Here is a 17,478-nt window from a genome sequence, read left to right on the forward strand (position 1 = left end):
AACAAAAGCACACACCCAGGAAAAAGACCGGAGTCAGCAGAGCACCGGCACCGAGTGCGGACACGGCCCCTGTGCTCCCGCGTGGTTGCAGCCGGGAGGCTGACGCGGCACAACCATGCTGGAAAGCCTCCGGCGCATCTACCGATCATGAGCGCACGCCTGCGGCCCCAGAAACCCCACTCACAAGCACACCCCCAAAGGGCGTCAACCAGAGGACGGAGTGCAAGGAGGTGCCCGGCAGCTCACGTACAGCAGCCAGAAAGGAAACCCCAAACACACACCGACAGGAAAAGTGGGTGAACAAACTGTGCTGTAGTCATACAGCGAAGTCCCAACGGCCCAAAACAAAGTACTGATGTGCACAAGAAAGGGCGTTTTCCAGGATCCCAATCATCTGCAGCAGAAAAACACATAAATCCAACAGACAGCAAGGAGCTTTCTGGGGTTCAAGTATGTTCAGGGCGCTCGGGTGGCTCAGCTGGTTGAGTGTCCGACTCTTGATTTTGGCTCAGGTCGTGATCTCATGATTTGTGGGTTCGAGCCCTGTGTCGGGCTCTGTGCTGACAGCTCGGAGCCTGGAGCCCGCTTCTGATTCTGTCTCTCTCTCTCTCTGCCCCTCCCCTGCTCATGCTGCTTCTCTCTCTCTCAAAAATAAACATTAAAAAAAAAAAAACAACACTTTTCTTTTAAAAAGAAGCATGTTCTACCTTGATCCGTGAGGCACACCTGATCTGTGTAAGTTTACAAAGCAGCAGTTCACGTAAGGTCAGTACGTTTTATGCACCTGACTATGCATATGTTACACCAAGAAAAACAGACACAAAAAGAATAGAATAGAAACAGCTCCCAAATAAAAGGGCTCTCAAGTCAACGAAAAACGCTCCAGCCCGGTGGTGCCTCCGAAGTCCAGAGACGGAGGGAAAACCCACAAGGGGCTGGTTAGGAGAGGTGACGAGAGAGAGCAAAACTCAGACTGGCAGCAACCTTCCCATGCTGGTGACATCACATCCCTGCGTCCTGCTCAGCCCCCCAACACAGCCCAGAGGAGGTGGCTAACCTGCTAAGCACAACCTGGGTGCGTTCCCAACAAAACCAGAGACGGACCCTGGAAAGGTGTGGGCACAAGGGCCACCCAGGAGGGGTGCCAGGAGCCGGCAAACTACGTGAGCGTAAAGAACGAGCAGGGCGCTGCTGGGGGCCGTCTCAGCCCATTTTCCAATTTTCCTGTTTTCTCATCAGGGCAAACGGATCGGCAACCACCGTGGGGGCTGAAGCCACACGCCCAGACTGCACCCAGACCCACGGCTGGGTGGGGGACGGTCGCACACGCCCCAGGGCACCAGGATGGAGGGGTCAGCACAGCACTTCCAAACCAGGGCCGGGGGAGGTGAGGGACACGAGAAGGAGCAGACAGATAAGCCACGCTTCGGGAAGCAGCAGGCAGCGATAACGGGAATTTCGAAAGTGAAATACGGACCATGAAGCGCGAGGCGGGGGCAGCCCCAGCACATCAGAAGTGTACCGGCCGCACCTCTCAGACAACGTCCGGAAAGCCTGCTGGGGTCTGCCCTTTCCGCCTCCCCCAGGAGCTACGGAAAAGGACAGGAGGAAATAAAATTGCCATAAACTCACCAGGGCAGAGAGCAAAGAAAGATCTCCGAGGACAGGAGGTCAACCCAGTGCAGCCTCACGGCCAGGCCCCAAGGGCCAAGCAAAAGCAGCAGAACCGGGGGCTGGACCCGCCGGCCTCCCTGTCCCCCACAGCCCCCGCCCGAGCAAAGACCGGATGCCGACGGTGGCGGGAGGGGACGCCTGCCCAGGTGGGCGGAGGGTCGGCGGGCCCTGTGCAGGCGCCCAGCGCAGGCTGCTTTCCACAGGCAAGAGCCCCGAGGAAAGGCCCGGCCCCTAGGGCTGCCCAGCGCTCCCCCAGATGCCTTGGCCTCAGACCTCACTGTGGCCCCGCTCTGAGGGTTCTGCAAGTTGTGTTGATTTCTTACTTAACCAAGGGTAACTATCTTCAATAAGATGGATTATTTCTGTCCTGTTAGTTTCCGATTTTGCTGCAAGCACAAGTCTGTGTGACCGCCTCCCTTCACTCGGGTCCGCCTTGAAGTCGGCACACAGAACACCACCACGTGACGGCACCAGCCACAGTGAAGGGGCGGAGCTGGGCCAGCACCAGGTGGTGGCCTGACCCTCCGTTGTGAAAGGAGCCCCTGGTGCTGTCCCGACCACAGGACAAGTGGCCACCGACCGAGTCAAGGGACAGGTCCTACGCACGGTATGATCTCTAATAAAAACTAACTATGCTAATAATAAACCCATGGCATCAGAGAGAAAAGCACGAAAGAAACGTGAGAGCATCCCGTTACGCAATCATTCCAAGCCCACGAACTGCCCTCCTGGCGGTCGGGCGCCGCGGCCGGTGACGGCGACGGTGGCGCGTGTGATGCTGGCCACACCCACCCACAGGGGACATGGGTCCTTGAGTGTGATGCGGCGCAGCAGACGGCGGGCTGCAGCTGGGACCCCCCACGCCGCGCAGCCTGCCCTCCCGGCACGGGCATGGGCACGCCTTATCGGCACCTCGCAGACGCGGTGTTTACGAACAGAAGGCCCCCGGCAAGACTGTGCCGTGTCTCCAGCAGCATCTGCTCACTTGGCGTCTCTGTGTCACATTTTGGTGATTGTCCCAATACTTCAAACTTTTTCATGATTGTTTTATCTGTTACGGTGATCTGTGGCCGGCGACCTTCAACGTTACCGTTGTAACCGTTTCGGGCCTCCATGAACCCCACCCGTGTAAGACGGCGGCCTTGATAAACGTCGTGTGCGCACCGACACTCCCCCCACCGGCCGCTCCCCCGTCTCCCTCCCTCTGCTCGGGCTTCCCTGGCCCCTGAGACGAAACAGTATTGACATCAGGCCAACTACTAACCCTACGGTGGCCTCTAAGTGTGCAGGTAAAAGAGTCGTGCGTCTCTCACTGTGAGTCAAAGCTAGAAATGAGGCCGATGAGCGAGGAGGGCACGTCGGAAGCCGAGACGGGCCGAAAGCTTGGCCTCTTGCGTCAAACCGCGAGCCGAGCTGCGAGCGCAGCGGGAAAGTTCTTGAAGGAAATTAAAAGTTCCCCTCCAGTGAGCACACGTGTGATAAGAAAGGGAGGCAGCCTCACTGCCGAGGCGGAGAAAGTTTGAGCGGTCTACGTAGAAGCTCAAACCAGCCCCAACGGTGATCCCTGAAGCCGAAGCCCGATCCGGAGCAGGGCCCGGACTCATTCTCTGACGGCCGAGAGGGGAGAAGGCTGCAGCGGAAGCATCTGAGGTTGGCAAAGGCGGGTTCGGGAGGCTTAAGCAAAGAAGCTGTGTCCTAACACACAAGCGCGAGGTGAGGCCGCGAGCGCTGACGATGCAGAAGCCGCGGCAAGTTGCCCGGAGCCCGAGCGAGGATCGTGAACGAAGGTGGCCCCGCTAAGCAACAGACCGTCAGTGTAGACGAAACAGCCTTCTCTAGGGAGCGGACGCCATCGAGGACTTCCACGGCTCGGAAGCAAGGTCAATGCCTGGCGTCAGGGCTTCAGAGGACAGGCTGACCGTCCTGCTGGGGTCAAGGCGGCCGCGGACTTGAAGCGGAGGCCAGGGTTCGCGTAGCGTCCTGGAAACCCTGGGGCCCTTGAAGTTACCATGTTCTGCCCGCACCCTATCGACGGCACACGAAGCCCGGACGGCAGCACGTCTGTTCACGACACGGTTTACTGAATATCTGAAGCCCGCTGTGGAGACCTGCTGCTCAGAAAAAGATTTCTTCCAAAACGTTACTGCCCGCGGACAAAGCACCCGGGCGCCCGAGAGCTCTGATGGAGACGGACAGAGAGAGCAACGTTGTGTCCATCACTGATAGCACAGCATCCGTCCTGCAGCCCGTGGATCGAGGAGACGCTTTGACTTTCAGGTCTTATTACTTAAGAAATGCATGTCAGGGCCTGGGTGGCTCGGTCCGTTAAGTGTCCGACTTCGGCTCAGGTCATGATCTCGCAGTCCATGGGTTCGAGCCCCGCGTCGGGCTCTGTGCCGACAGCTCGGAGCCTGGAGCCTGCCTCGGATTCTGTGTCTCCCTCTCTCTCTGCCCCTCCCCTGTTTGCACATTGTATCTCTCTCTCTCTCTCTCAAAAATAAATAAACATTAAAAAAAATTAAAAAAAAAAAAAAAGAAACGCATGTTGGAAGGCTGTAACTGCCATAGACGGTGATTCCTCTTGACAGATCTGGGGAAAGTACATTGAAAACCTTCTGGAAAGTATTCACCACTCTGGATGCTATTAAAAATATTCATGGTTTGGGGCACCTGGGTGGCTCAGTTGGTCGAGCGCCTGATTTCGGCCAAGGTCATGATCTCGTGGTTCATGAGTTCGAGCCCCACGTCGGACTCACTGCTGTCAGCGCAGAGCCCGCTTCAGATCCTCTGTCCCCCTGTCTCTCTGCTCCTCCCCTACTCACACTCTCTAAGTAAACATTTAAAAAACCCAGAACATTAATGGCTCATGCGGCTCATGGGAAGGGCTCAGAATACCAACAGGGGTCTGGAGGAAGTTGATTCCAGCCCTCGTGAGTGACCGTGAGGGGTTCCAAACTCCAGGGGAGGAAGTCACTGCAGACGTGGTGGGCACAGCAAGACAACCAGAACTGGAAAGGAGGCCTGGAGACGCTACAATCTCATGATCGAACTAGAAAGGATGAGGCGTTGCTTCTGACGGCGAGCAAAGAACATGGACTCTTGACACGGAATCCATTGCTGGAGGAGATGACGTGAAGATCGTTGACACGACAACAGAGGACGCAGACGATCACATCAACTTGCGGATATCGCGGCTGCAGGGTTTGAGAGGCTGGGCTCCCATTTTCAAAGAAGTTCTACTGTGGGTCAAATGCCATCAGAGAGCATCGCAGGCTGCAGAGAAGTTGCTCACGACCGACAGTCCATCCCTGCGGCAGACTTCATTGCCGTCTTGCTTTCAGAAGTCCCCACGGCCTCCCCAGCCTCCACCCACCGCCTACCCGGTCGGCAGCCAGTACCATCGAGGCAGGCCCTCCACCGGCAAAAAGACGACTGACTGAGAGCTCAGATGACGGTTAGCACTTTTTTAGCAACAGAGTATTTTTAAATTGGGGTAGAAACACTGACTTTTTGACCTAATGCCAGTGTATCCTTGAGACTGAGACTAGAAGAACGTGCAGATGTTATTTCTACGTGCGCTGGGAAACCCGTTACAAGAAGTTGTGATGGTCACTGTATTGTGGCGGTCTGGAGCAGACCCTGAAGTGTCTCTGAGGTATGCCTCTGAGACCACAGAGCAAGGGGACACACGATCACTCCCGAGAGTGTCCTCAAGCACATGTCTGAGAAGTGCTGGCAGAATGTGTCCCTGCCTGAGCTGACCACAGCTCAAAGCACCCTCAGCGCTGCGAGACTGGACACTTTCCCCTGGAATCAGGAAAAAGACACTCCTATTCAGCACGGTGCTGAAGGTGCTAGCCAGGGGCCACCGCAGGCCGCCCGCTCTTGCCCTCCACCCCACCTCCATCCACCCCCGGCACCTGCCCTCCTCCAGAGCCCCCCCCCCCCCCCCGCCACAGGAAATACCGTTCTGCAGGGTCTGTGCTCTCGACTCCTTCCCCAGGTTCACGTGGAAGCCGCCGCCCAGGGTCGGGGTTTTGCCGGCACCTAGAAAAACAACCAGCCTGATTAGTCCAAACCTGGCAAAAAAGATCCACACCGACAGACCTTCCCTGCATGGGGCGTCTCTGGAGCCAGGATCCAGGGGGACCAGCATTCACAGTGCGAGGCAGCCACGATCGGGGCCTCTCCCTCTGCCGTGCCAACGGGGTTGCGGCCTCGACCTGGAGCCGCGGCAGGTGGACCACGGCCACCGGCACTCTCTAAGCACGTTCCAGACCACTGCCACATGGCGGCCAGAGAGAGCACAGCTCACCTCCGAACTACAGCTCTCCCCTCGGCCCTCTGCACGCTCTGGGCCAGCCCGTTCACAGGAGCTACACCTGCACAGTGACCACTGGCTAGTGCGTCCATCTCCCCACAGGACTGTGGGCTTCCGGAGGGTACGGGCCACGTCCCGGGCCACGCCCTATGCGGCCCAGAGCCTCTGAGCCACCTGGTCTACAGGAGGCACTCACACCTCTGGCCCCCTGTGTGCTGCCCACCCCCAGAATGGCAGCCTAGAGAGCCCACCCCGAAGGTGGCCGTAGCCAGGCCTGCGGGCACCCTGCCCTGCATCTCCCAGCAAGGCTCAGATGTCCCAGGAAGTCCCGCACTCTCTGCTCTGCAGACACGGGCTGGGACTTCTGCCCTGTCACTCCGTGACAACAGCCCGGCAGAGGTCTGGATTGCGTGCTAGACCTAGAAAGCCCGCTGCCGCAGCCACAGAGGGAGTGCTCAGGAAGCCACGAACAAGCAGGGAAATGCTGCCCATCCTGCAGGCCAACGCGTGTGACACCAAAGGATTAGAGGCCTCTGCAGCTAGGGGACATCTCCCACGCTCAGCCACATGACACAGGGTGTGCTGGAGGGACTGAGACACAGGGGAAGCGACAGGGAAACTCAGAAGTGGCAGGGACCTGGGCACCCAGGTCCCTGAAGTCTGGGAGCAGGCCCCCAGGGAAGCATGTGGCCCCCCTCCTGGGGCCAGCAGGGACCTCGGGTCGCCCGCGGGCAGGCACCACACAGGCAGAGTAAGCATGACCTCCGGCACACCTGTGACAGCGACCCGGGCCCGAAGCAACACAAGTGAGATTCCTTAAGGATCTCAGCAAAGTGGTTCCAAAGTTTAGCCGGCAGTGAGAAGGAGTAAGACTGGCCAAGAAAACTTTGAGAAGAACAACGAGTGGGCTCTGTTGAGCAGCTGCTGGGCCACGGGCGGGTGGGCTGGCCGGAGCCGAGCTGGGAGCCGGCTGTCAGGTGGCCGGGCACCCGCACTCCCCACCACAGCGGCGGAGCAGAGGGGTTGGGGGGCAGGGCAGGTGGGGACCTTCCCCAGGAGAGCAGGGCCCAGGACAGGGTCGCTCACCACCTGCAGACAGTTTTGCTGTCACTGGGACCGTTGGTTCCTACGGCCGCCTTGACAGACGGCCACAGACTTCACGTCCTTGAGAGGCTGGTCGCAGAGGATGGGGAGGGAGAGGGACGGGCTATGTGTCCTCACGGGGCTGGGGAGGCTCAAGCAGGGCATGCTGGGGGCTGGAGAGCTGCAGGGCCCAGAGGGGCTTCATCCACCTGCACCAGCCGCAAAGGGCTCCCCAAATCGGCTGCGTGCCGCCTCTCTGCTCCAGAGCCCATCACAGGCTCCCTGGACCAAGGTCAGGGCCCCACGTCTGCTCCCTTCCCGTTTTGGTGGTGGTGCTTTTTACAACTCTAGGTTCTTCACCTGTGCAATCTTTAACGTACAAGAACCACGGGGGAAGGCCCAGTCACTCACAGCACCTGACCAGGACACCCACATCGTGGCCTCTGTTTCCGGCACCCCCAACTTCTGTTTTAGAAAAACAGAAATATCGCCATGCTGTTTTAATTAAGATGGATGCGTACTTTCAATAAATGATGGGGCTACTGCATGAGGAAAAGGGTGATGAAATGCTGTAAAGCCCCACCTTCTGGGAACAAGGACCCTGGGAGCCAACACCCCCTGCTTAGACACAGACAGAAGGCGGCCGGGGCGGGTCACTCAGGGAGGCTGTGCCTACGAAGAGCAGGGGCTTCGTTCCGGTCGAGCGTTAAACGCATCTCCTTATTCCTGGAAATCTCGCAAAGCCACCAGAGGTCACCCGCCCACGTGCCCCCTCCTCCCCCTCCTCCCTTACTCTCCCCTGCACTGTCCGGGACTCCTCACCCCCTCACTGCACTTCCTGTGTCTGTGCCACCCTTCCCTGCCTCTCCCTGAGGACCCAGTCCCCCTGTCCGGGGCCAGGGCACCTCTGGGGCCGGTCTCCTGACTCCTGCTCACACAGACGCACACGTACACTGGTGCACCCTCGCACGCACACCGGCCGTGCTCCTCGTTGTGTGCTTCCAGGAGACGTGGGGATCTGGTCCCCTCCGCAGACCCAGTTCTCTGCAGCAGGGCGGGATGGGGGTGTCCGAGCCTGCTTGCCAAACTGAGGCAAACCGATTCTCGTACTCAGCAAACACCACCCACTAGGGTCTGGTTATGAGAGACAGAGTCTGGAATGCACCCGTGGGTCGTACAAAAAGTGCTTATTTAGCAAACCTGGGCCCCCTAAAACCATGAGCCTAAGGCTCCCCCGAAGTTTGAAACCAGCTGGAGTGTTACCTCCGGTCACCACTGCTGACATACGCCGTTCTCAGCCTGCACGATGCGACACTATTCCGTCCACTTGTTCCACATCGGACCTTTTCTCTAACAAGCTCCTGTGGCAAAAATCCACGCTGGAACCAGCTGGTGGAAGGTACGGCCAGGCCAAGACCGCCCCCTCGTGGACAGCGGTGGGGCGCCTGATGCCGCCTGTGGCAGCGGGAGCAGGAGGGCACCGCAGTCCGACCCTGGAGACGGGCGCACCATGAGCCCCCCAGGCTGGGCGTCAGGGACCAAGCCAGTAACACCAGGGAGAGAAAGGCAGTGATGAGGCGGGGCCCCGGCACGACCGAGAGGCCTCAGCACCCCAGAGAGACGCTCGTACAGATCTGTCTGTCCCCCATCTCACCCACAAGCCCCATCAACACTCGTAAGCAAAAACTTCCATCGCTTTCTATTAACTTAATTTTAAGGGAGGGGTGTCTAACTTCTTCTCAAGAGAGGCCCTGGGAGCGGCCGGAGCCCCCACATGGACACATGCTCCTCTGGGGCCGCCAGCAGGCCCTCAACAGGACCACAGGGAGTCCCGAGTCCCGGGATGCAGCCTGGACACAGACCCAGGGTGGGATAAACAGCTGGGCGCAGGCCACAGCCGAGACTGCGCTCAAGCCGGCGCGGCTCCCAAAGAGCTTGCGTAGGGAAACCACACAGCACGGAGCGTAGAGAACGAAAAAGGCTGCAAACGACATCTTAACAAGAAGAGTCCTCTCTCTCCATGGGCCTCCAGGACAGCCCGGCCAGCGTTTCCTGCGAAGCGGCACTTTGGCCAGGAGCTCCACGGGGCTTTGAGGGGCCACAGGACAAAGCAGATGCAGGACCTTCCGCCTCTGGGACCAGAGCTCGCCCAGGACAGCCCCCGGTGCTCAGCGGCCCAGGACACCGGTGGGCTGTCCCGGGAGAGCCACCTATGGGCAGGGTGCACTAGGCAGGTGGGTGCAGGTCCCCCCACTCCTTAGGGCAGACGGCCCTCCCCATCCAGGGCCAGGGGTGCAAACACGACTGGGGGTTCATCCACCCCAAATGTGTGCGAAGTGCATCACGACTCTGGACGGTGACGACAGTAGCACTTACAAACACTCTGCTTGAAAGACGCGGTCTGCAGCCGGGAGAAGCTGTGATTATGGAAGCTGTGGGAAGGCCCCCCCACCCCCTGCCTCCCTGGGAGGGAGGAAGGGGCCCCAAGGAAGCAGCAGCCATGGGTTGCTTGGTGCGGAGCCCTCTGGAGGGCTCTGACAACCCCAGGGGGAGGCTGGCGGGAGCCGAGGGCGCCCCGGGGAAGGAGCTGGGGCTTGGAGGCCCTCGGGTGGACACGCGGCACAGGACACTCAGAGTCGATCCTTCGGGCTCTGCCCCCGCGGTTCCGGACACGCTGGAGGCGAGCCCCTCCCGGGAGAGCAGCAGGACCCTTCCTCAGGGCCTCGCTAAGACCCCAGCCACTCTGGCCACACTGAACCGCCCGCAGTCCCCAGGTACCCACCCCTTCTGCCAGCCGGTCGCCTCCCTGTTGCCTGTGCCTGGCAGCTGAAGGACTCGGCCCGGATGTCCCTAGTACCGCTCACGCAGCCACCCCCGGACGCTGGCCTCACGCTTTGCTGGTCTGGGATCCAGGGAATCAGGGTGACTGGAGCTCTAGAGTCCAGGCCCGGCGCACAATGGGCGCCCACTGGGAAAGACCCCTGGACGGCCAGGAGCCCACAGTGGCAGGGCCTCTGGCCACCCGGCCCCGGTGTCTACTTGACACAGTCCCAGGTAGTACACCCCTAACTCCACGCTCGGTTCTCAAACACTAAGAATGAATGCTCGGGAAAGTTGACCATGGGACCCAGTGAGGGCAGCTCAGAGGGCAAGGTCAGCTTTCAGGGCGAGGGGGGAGTGCAGGAAGACCCGAGAAGAGCCAGCGGGCACTCGCTCAGCGGCCAGGGGACTGGGAGTAACCCCAGTCAACGGCCCAGCCACCACTGCCCTGAGGGGGAAGGGAGGGGGCCAGGTGGCAGAGGGGCTACCGACGCCCCTCCCCTCTCCTGGACGCGCTCCTGCCAGGGAACAGACCCACAGGACAGAGCCAGCCCTGGCCTGGGGAAGTATCTTTGCACCCCCTTTACGGCATGCCTTCCGACAGCACCGGGCTCTGAGCCCGTGCTCACGAGGCTGTGCCACCAACTTCGCCGCACACGGGTGAGAGCACACCTCTCACGTCCAGGACCGGCGGGGTGGCCAGCGCCTCCGCAGCCTGTTCCCCGTCTGCAGGGAGGGCAGGCGCCGTCATCAGGTGCGCGGGTGCCCTCATCAGCAGAGTGCCTTCCCGTGGAGAACCCGAAGGGTCAGCTCCTGCCACCATGTGTTCTTACTACCGTCTCGTTCCTCTTTCCAGTGACGGGAGGCACCGCCTGACAATGTGTGACAAAATGACAGCAGTGCTGGGGAGCCCGCGCCCCGGCAGCCCCGGAAGTTGCCCCAGAACACAAAGACGTGCGCGCTGCACCAGAGGTGATGGGGAGAGAGCAGGACACAGGAGTCAGTGAGGCCCAAAGCCACTTCTTTGAAAAGCTCAATTAAAGTGATAAACTTCCGGCAGGGGAGACAAAGGGAGAAAGAAATCAGGGACATCACTAGAGACCCTGCAGACATCAGAAGGATGAGGAGGGACTGGTGCCAACTGTTCTGAACGCATCAACTGAACAGCTTTGATCGAGGGGGGACCGAATCCTCAGAACCACACACTCACCCACGGGGAAGGACTTAACCTAAAACATGACTACAACCTACAACGATTAAAGATACTGCATCTGAAGTTAAAAACCTTCTGAGGGAAAAACAAAAACAAAAAGCCTTTTAGGCCCAGAGGGCTACACTGGTGAATTCCACCAAACGTTCCTGGAAGAAATAACAACGGTTCTACACGGTCTTTTCTGAAGAACGTAAGAGAAGGGGACATTCTCCAACCTGTTCCAGAAGATGAGACACTGCAGGAAATCTATGCACCGACATTCCACATTCCACGTACAGACTCTCAACAAAGTATCAGCAGACCTAACCCCTCAGCATAGCCGAGCTAGGTAAGTCTGCCCCAGCAAGGCAGGTGCGGCATTCAAAACGCGGCCACGGCCACGGCCGCGCTGATTCAGAAGAAAACCGCGAGGATGTGAGGTGATGAGAGAAAAGCACTGGACAAAGTCCAACAGCCACTCGTGATGAAAACTCTCAACAAACCAGGAGCAGAAAGAGGGCCTCCCCAACTTTACTAAGAGACATCTACCCAAGCCTGCAGCTAAACATCAACACTGAGTGGGGAACGCTGAGCCCTTCCCTGAGTCCGGCTTTAAGGCAAGAAAGAGAAACAAAAGGAAGAAATAAACAGCCCCTGTTTACAAACAACGGGACGGTCTGAATACAAAATGCCAAGAGATGTCGAGAACTCCCAGAACTCACAGCTAAGTTTAGCAAAGTCACAGGAAGCAGGCCAACGACAAAAACCCGTATTACTACATCCCAGCAGTGAACAATCAAACGCTGAATTTTAAAAGATAGTCCTTAGCACAGCTCGCTCTGTACCAGAGGCATTGGCCCCAGAGAAATGAAAACAGGTTCTCAGAAAGGGCCACACGCTGTTTCCAGCAGCTCCGCTCCTCGCCACCCCAAAGTGACCACCGTCCTCCGACCTCAGCCCCACACCCTGGGTGAAGTCACAGGCACCAGGCTGGGGGAAGATGCCAGTCCCCAAAGGTGGGGACCAAGAGCACATCCACTAGCGGCAGGGCCGGGGACAGGGCGGCTGGGAGAGCCTGCGGGGGAGATTTGGAGCTGTGCAACTTTTCTTTACCCCTGAACCTAGCTGCGGTGACAGTCACAGCGCTGGACCCAGATGAAGCCAGCGTTACCGGACGCTTAGAGAGACAGGACCGGACACGGTCATCGTGTTCCTCCCTTTTAAATTCCGTTATTTAAAAACTGCGGGCACATAGTTCACAGGGGGCGGTCCTCCGGACCCCACCGGCTACCCGCGCCCCCCCCCCGGTGTCCCCTGGCGCGCCCCCCGCGTCCCCCGGTTGTCCTCTGGCACCATCCCCGGCTTCCCCCCCCCCCGTGCCCCTCGGCGTCCCCGCGCGCCCCCTGCGTCCCCCGGCCCCCTCCCGCGTCCCCCGGCCCCCGCGCGGACCCACCGTCCAGAGACACGAACTGGCCCACGGCCGACGAGCCGCCGCCGCTGTTCTCCACGAACTGCACCTCGGACACGATGATGTTGTCCTCGAGCACCGAGCCGCAGCCGGTGCACACGGCGTCGCCGCGCGCCGCGTCAAGCTCGATGTCCGTGCCGCCGCAGCCGCGGCACACGCGGCCCGTCATGCCGGCGGCTTTCGCGCGGGCTCGTCGCCCGCTCCCGGCCCCGGCCCCGGCCCCGGTCCGCCCGCCCGCGCGTCGGCCCGCCCGACTCTCGCGAGGCCGCCGCCGCCAAGCCCTCCGATTCGCAGCGGCAGATTCGCCGCGAACGCCGCGGTCGCGCCGCCCGCAACGGTCTCTCCCGCGCGTCGGGGACGGGCACCGGGGCTGCGGCGGGGCCTCGAGGACTCGAACCCGCAACCTGCGGACCCGGACGCCGCTACCGGGCCTCAGAACCACTAACCAGCAGGCCTCCCTGGCGGCGAGCGAGCGTCAGCAGTGGGCGGGGCCGGGGGCTGCGGGCGGGGCTTTGGTGCCGAGAGCCTCCGGGAATGGGACCCGGAGCGGTGGGCGGGACCAAGGCGAACGGCGGGGCTTTGAGTGGTGAATGCCCCCAGGGCCGGAACCCAGAGCTACAGTAGGAGCCCTGAGTGGTGGGCGGGGCTTTGGGGGCCCGCCCCCTGGGACGGGACGGGGAGCGATGGGCGGAACTTTGAGTGGTGAGTGCCCCCTAGGACCGGACTCGGAGCTGTGGGCGGGGCCGCAGGTGGTGGGCGGGGTTTTGGTGGTGAGCGACACCAAAGAAGGCTCCGGGAGCGGTGGGCGGGTCCAGGCCGGTGGGCGAGGCTTTGGTGGGGAAAGCCGCCTGGGAAGGGGGCGGTGGGCGGGGTCAAAGCGATGGGCGGAGCTTTGGTTGGGAGCGCCCCCCGGGACCGAACGCGGAGCGGTGGGCGGTGCCCGGGCAGGTGTGTGCGGCAGTGTTGGCTCGCCTGGCGGCGTGGGTCGGGGGTGGAGACGCCGGGTCCGGGCGCCCGCTTCTTCCCCTGCACAGGCAGGCCCGCCTCGCGATTCGCCCCGGCTCCCCGGCTTCCGCCTGACGGTGCCCGGACGCCCCCATGCGCCCCCTGTCCCGTGCTGTGTGTGCCCCCAGAAGTCCCCGCTGCCTGACAGCTGCTTGTGCAAAGTGTGTTACCCGTGGCAGGCTTCTGTGTCCCCCGACCCGCAAATATCTGCAAATATATGCAGTCACCGCGACCCCCCGGCGCCCCTGAGAATAGCCTGAGAAGAAACATGCGGGGCGCCAGTGTTTAAACTGCCAAGTTTGTCTGTGGGACGCAGCCCGAGCTCAGACCATCAGAAAACGCCCTGTTCCCACTTGGAGGCGACCAAGTAAACACACAAACCGTTCCGCAGGCAATCTGTAAAGTCCATTTAATCCCAATCAAAATGTCAACGAGATTTTCAAATAACTTGATAAGCTGATCCCAAAGCCATCCGGAAGAGTGCGTTCACAAATATAGTCAAACTCTGCAAGACAAAGGGAAGCGGCGCCTGGGTGGCTCAGTTGGTTAAGTGCCTGGTTTTTAGTTCAGGTCAGGATCTCACAGTCTGTGAGTTCAAGCCCAGCATTGGGCTCTGTCCTGAGGCAGAGCCATTCTCTGTCTGTCTCCGCCCTACCTTGCTTGTGTGTACCCTCTCTCAAAAATGAAACACCTTTTTAAATAAAAAGAAAAAAACTGAAGGAGGGGAAAATTGCCCTCCCGTACATAAAAATATTACATCCAATTACAGGCAATAAAACCACGTGATGTTTGTACAGGGGCAGACAAATGGACAAGTGGAATAAAACCAGCAGTCCACAAAGAAACCCATCGGTACACAGAAATTTAGGGGCCTCTGGGATGGGCAGGTGGCTCAGTCAGGTAAGCCTCTGACTCTTGATCTCAGCTCTGGTCATGCTCTCACTGTTGGTGGATTTGAGCCCCGCATCAGGCTGCAACTGTCAGTAGAACCTGCTTGAGAATCTCCTTCTCTCCCTCTCTGCCTCTCCCCCACTAATTCTCTTTCTCTTTCTCTCTCTCTTAATAAATAAACTTTACAAAAAAAGAAATTTAGGGGCCTCGAGTCATTAAGAAAGAGCTAGACTCTTCAGTGGTATTGTATGTTCCTCCAGTTAGAGTAGGAAAAGGGTAAATTGAGCCCCTAAAAATAAATTCCAGGGGCACCTGGGTGGCTCAGTCCGTTGAGCACCCGACTTCGGCTCGGGTCAAGATCTTGTGGTTCGTGGGTTCGAGCCCCGCATTGGTCTCTGTGCTGACAGCTCGGAGCCTGGGGCCTGCTTCGGACTCTGGGTCTCCCCCTCTCTCTGCCCCTCCCCCGCTCATGCTCTGTCTCTCTCTCTCTCTCAAAAATGAATAAACGTTAAAAAAAATGTTTTTTAATAAAAATAAATTCCAAGTAGCATTAAAAGCTAAAAGTAAAAACAAGACCAAGGCTAATGGAATCAAATACAAGAGGATATGGTAAGTCTCCTGTGGCTGCATGTTGTGAGGGGCGGTGGCTGCCATCTGAGACCCTTCCCTGCTGTGCAGTCCTGGACCTCACGGGCACCTGCCAGAGCCCAGCCCGCTGCCCTCACCGCAGGGTGTGGACAAGCAAGCAGCTTGAAAACGGTGCCTGCGTGAGTGATGACAACAGGCACAGCCACCCGGGAGGGGGGGTACAGCCAGGAGAACTTCCCTGCTTTGAAAAGCCTCAACTAGTGGCTTTTCTAAATAAAGATATTTCAAACATAACTGAAACTAGGGAGAAAACCAGAAAAAATCACTCAGCCATACCAAAGTGTGGCATTTTCCCATAACGGCTGCTTGGTGCATCTCTTTGCCTTGTTTCGATTTGTTACGTCTTTGATTTGTTTGTCTTGTTGTGAGGGACACGGGCCCGGGTCTGCTCAGACTCCATTCCCCCACCCTCCCCCGGCCTAGAGGTCATCTCAATGCCGAGCAGATTTTATATCACTCCTAAGCAGTGGCTTGTAACGCGCACAGAAACAGCCTCACCTCTGGCCTCCTACAACTCCCCCTTCTTTCTCTGAGACTTGCTTACTCTGAGACGTCCTTTTTCACTGCAGAGTCAGGAAACAGGTTGGTGCAGTGGTGATCCCCACCAATGGGTGCTCCCCAGGAAAACCCCAGGGGAGCACCGCGGGAACACAGAGTATGCAATCCCTCAACATGGCACATTAATTCTCACTGCTGCGTGACAAATCACCACACAGCTGAGCGGCTTAAAATGGCTAACACCTGTCATCTCAGGCCACTTCTCAGGGCTGGGGGTCCGGGAGAGGCTGGCCGGGCGGATGTGGCTCGGGGTCTCCCGTGACGTTGCGGTCACTCTGACTCGGGTGGCTCGGGCCGGTCCAGCTGCCGGCGCGTCTCCCACAGCCACGGAGCCCAGAACGGGGACAGAGGCTGCAGGGCTCTGATGGCCGACCCCACGGCGGGCACCCACACTCCGGGGGGATGGGGGAGGAGGAGGACGTGGGAACATATTTTATTTTATTTTATCTTGTTTTATTTTTAAATGTTTATTTACTTATTTTGAGAGAGCGGGGGGAGGGTCAGAGAGAGAGAGGGAGAGGAAGAATCCCAGGCTGGCTCCACGCTGTCCGGCACGGGGCTCAAACTCACAAACTGTGACACCGTGACCTGAGCCGGAATCAAGAGCCCGGCACCGCCGAACCGGCTGAGCTCCCGGGCGCCCCGGGAACATTTGAAGGTGGCACGTTCCACACACCTCACCTGCCCTGACGAGGCCACCCGCCTCTGACCTGCCACGGCCGCGCCAGGCGCTCAGACTCGAGCCGCGGCAGGCTCCCGGGAGGCCCCAGCCGTGGCCAGTGTGGACGAGACCCTCTTGGGCCCGGGGTGGGGGGTCCTGCAGAGTGAAGCATCACCCACACAAGAACAGACGCTAAGCTACGGGGACAGAGCCCCAGGGCAAGCCCAAGACTGCAGCCGCAGAGCAGGGGGGTGGCCCGGAGCGCGGCTCTCTCTCTCCGCTCTCTCCAGCTACCTATCCTGGGTGCCTGCAGAGAGGAGGGAGGCCATCCCAGGCGAGAAGGGGGGGTCCCCATCGGCCGGAGCCCTGAGTGGGAGCAGCGGGCCTCCGGAGAAAGGGGCCTGGCTGACCCTGGGAGGCAGCCGTCCAGGCCTCCTGCCAGGGGTCCCTGCTGGGTCCTGTGGGGGGGGGCACCTGCTGGGGAGCCCACCCTCTGGAGCCTGGCTGCAGACTTCACAGGGCCAGCACCTGCCACCCTGAAGTAGGGGACGGGGAGAGGGCACAGGGAGCGTCCCTCAGTGTGGGGCCAGGTGGGGCTCCAGGGAGCAGCTGGGCCGCGGGACAGGGGAGAGGGGCCCCCCATGCAGGATCAAAGGGTGGTGGTGCTCGCCATTCAGCACTTCCAAAACGTCAGTGCATTGTCTTCCTGCTTCCATTATTTCTGCTGAAAATTCTGCTGTCTCTTTCTGTCCCAATTTTCCCCGGACGCTTTTAAAATTTTGGTTTTCAGGGGCACCTGGGTGGCTCAGTCTGTTAAGTGTCTGATTCTTGATTTCCACTCAGGTCATGATGTCACAGTTTGTGAGTTTGAGCCCCGTATTTGACAGCATGGAGCCTGCTTGGATCTCTCTCTCTCTCTCTCTCTCTCCCTCTCCCTCTGCCCCTCCCTTCCCCCCTCTCAAAATAAGTCAACTTAAATAAATACAATTTTATTTTCGCAGGGTTTTTTTTTTACTATTTTAGAGAGAGAGAGAGAGAGAGAGAGAGAGAGCAGAGGAGAGGCAGAGAGAAAGAGAATCCCAAGCAGGCTGTCAGCTTGAAGCCCAATGCAAGACTCAATCCCATGACCCTGGGATCATGACCAGAGCTGACATCAA

General features: G+C 59.2%; 1 protein-coding gene across 1 annotated transcript in view; it reads right to left on the minus strand.

Annotated features, from left to right (window-relative positions):
* The window catches only part of BRF1 (BRF1 RNA polymerase III transcription initiation factor subunit), a 56,227-nt gene extending 43,168 nt beyond the window's left edge, over nt 1-13,059 (minus strand). The window contains exons 1-2 of the mRNA XM_058740505.1: nt 12,544-13,059; nt 5,641-5,721 (exon numbers count right to left, since the gene is read on the minus strand). Of these exons, the coding sequence (XP_058596488.1) occupies nt 5,641-5,721; nt 12,544-12,727 (265 nt within the window). The 5' untranslated portion in view covers nt 12,728-13,059. The remainder of the gene's footprint in view (nt 1-5,640; nt 5,722-12,543) is intronic.
* Nucleotides 13,060-17,478: the final 4,419 nt, after the last annotated feature.

This window comes from Neofelis nebulosa, chromosome 7, assembly GCF_028018385.1.
Source record: "Neofelis nebulosa isolate mNeoNeb1 chromosome 7, mNeoNeb1.pri, whole genome shotgun sequence".
Lineage (NCBI taxonomy): Eukaryota > Metazoa > Chordata > Mammalia > Carnivora > Felidae > Neofelis > Neofelis nebulosa.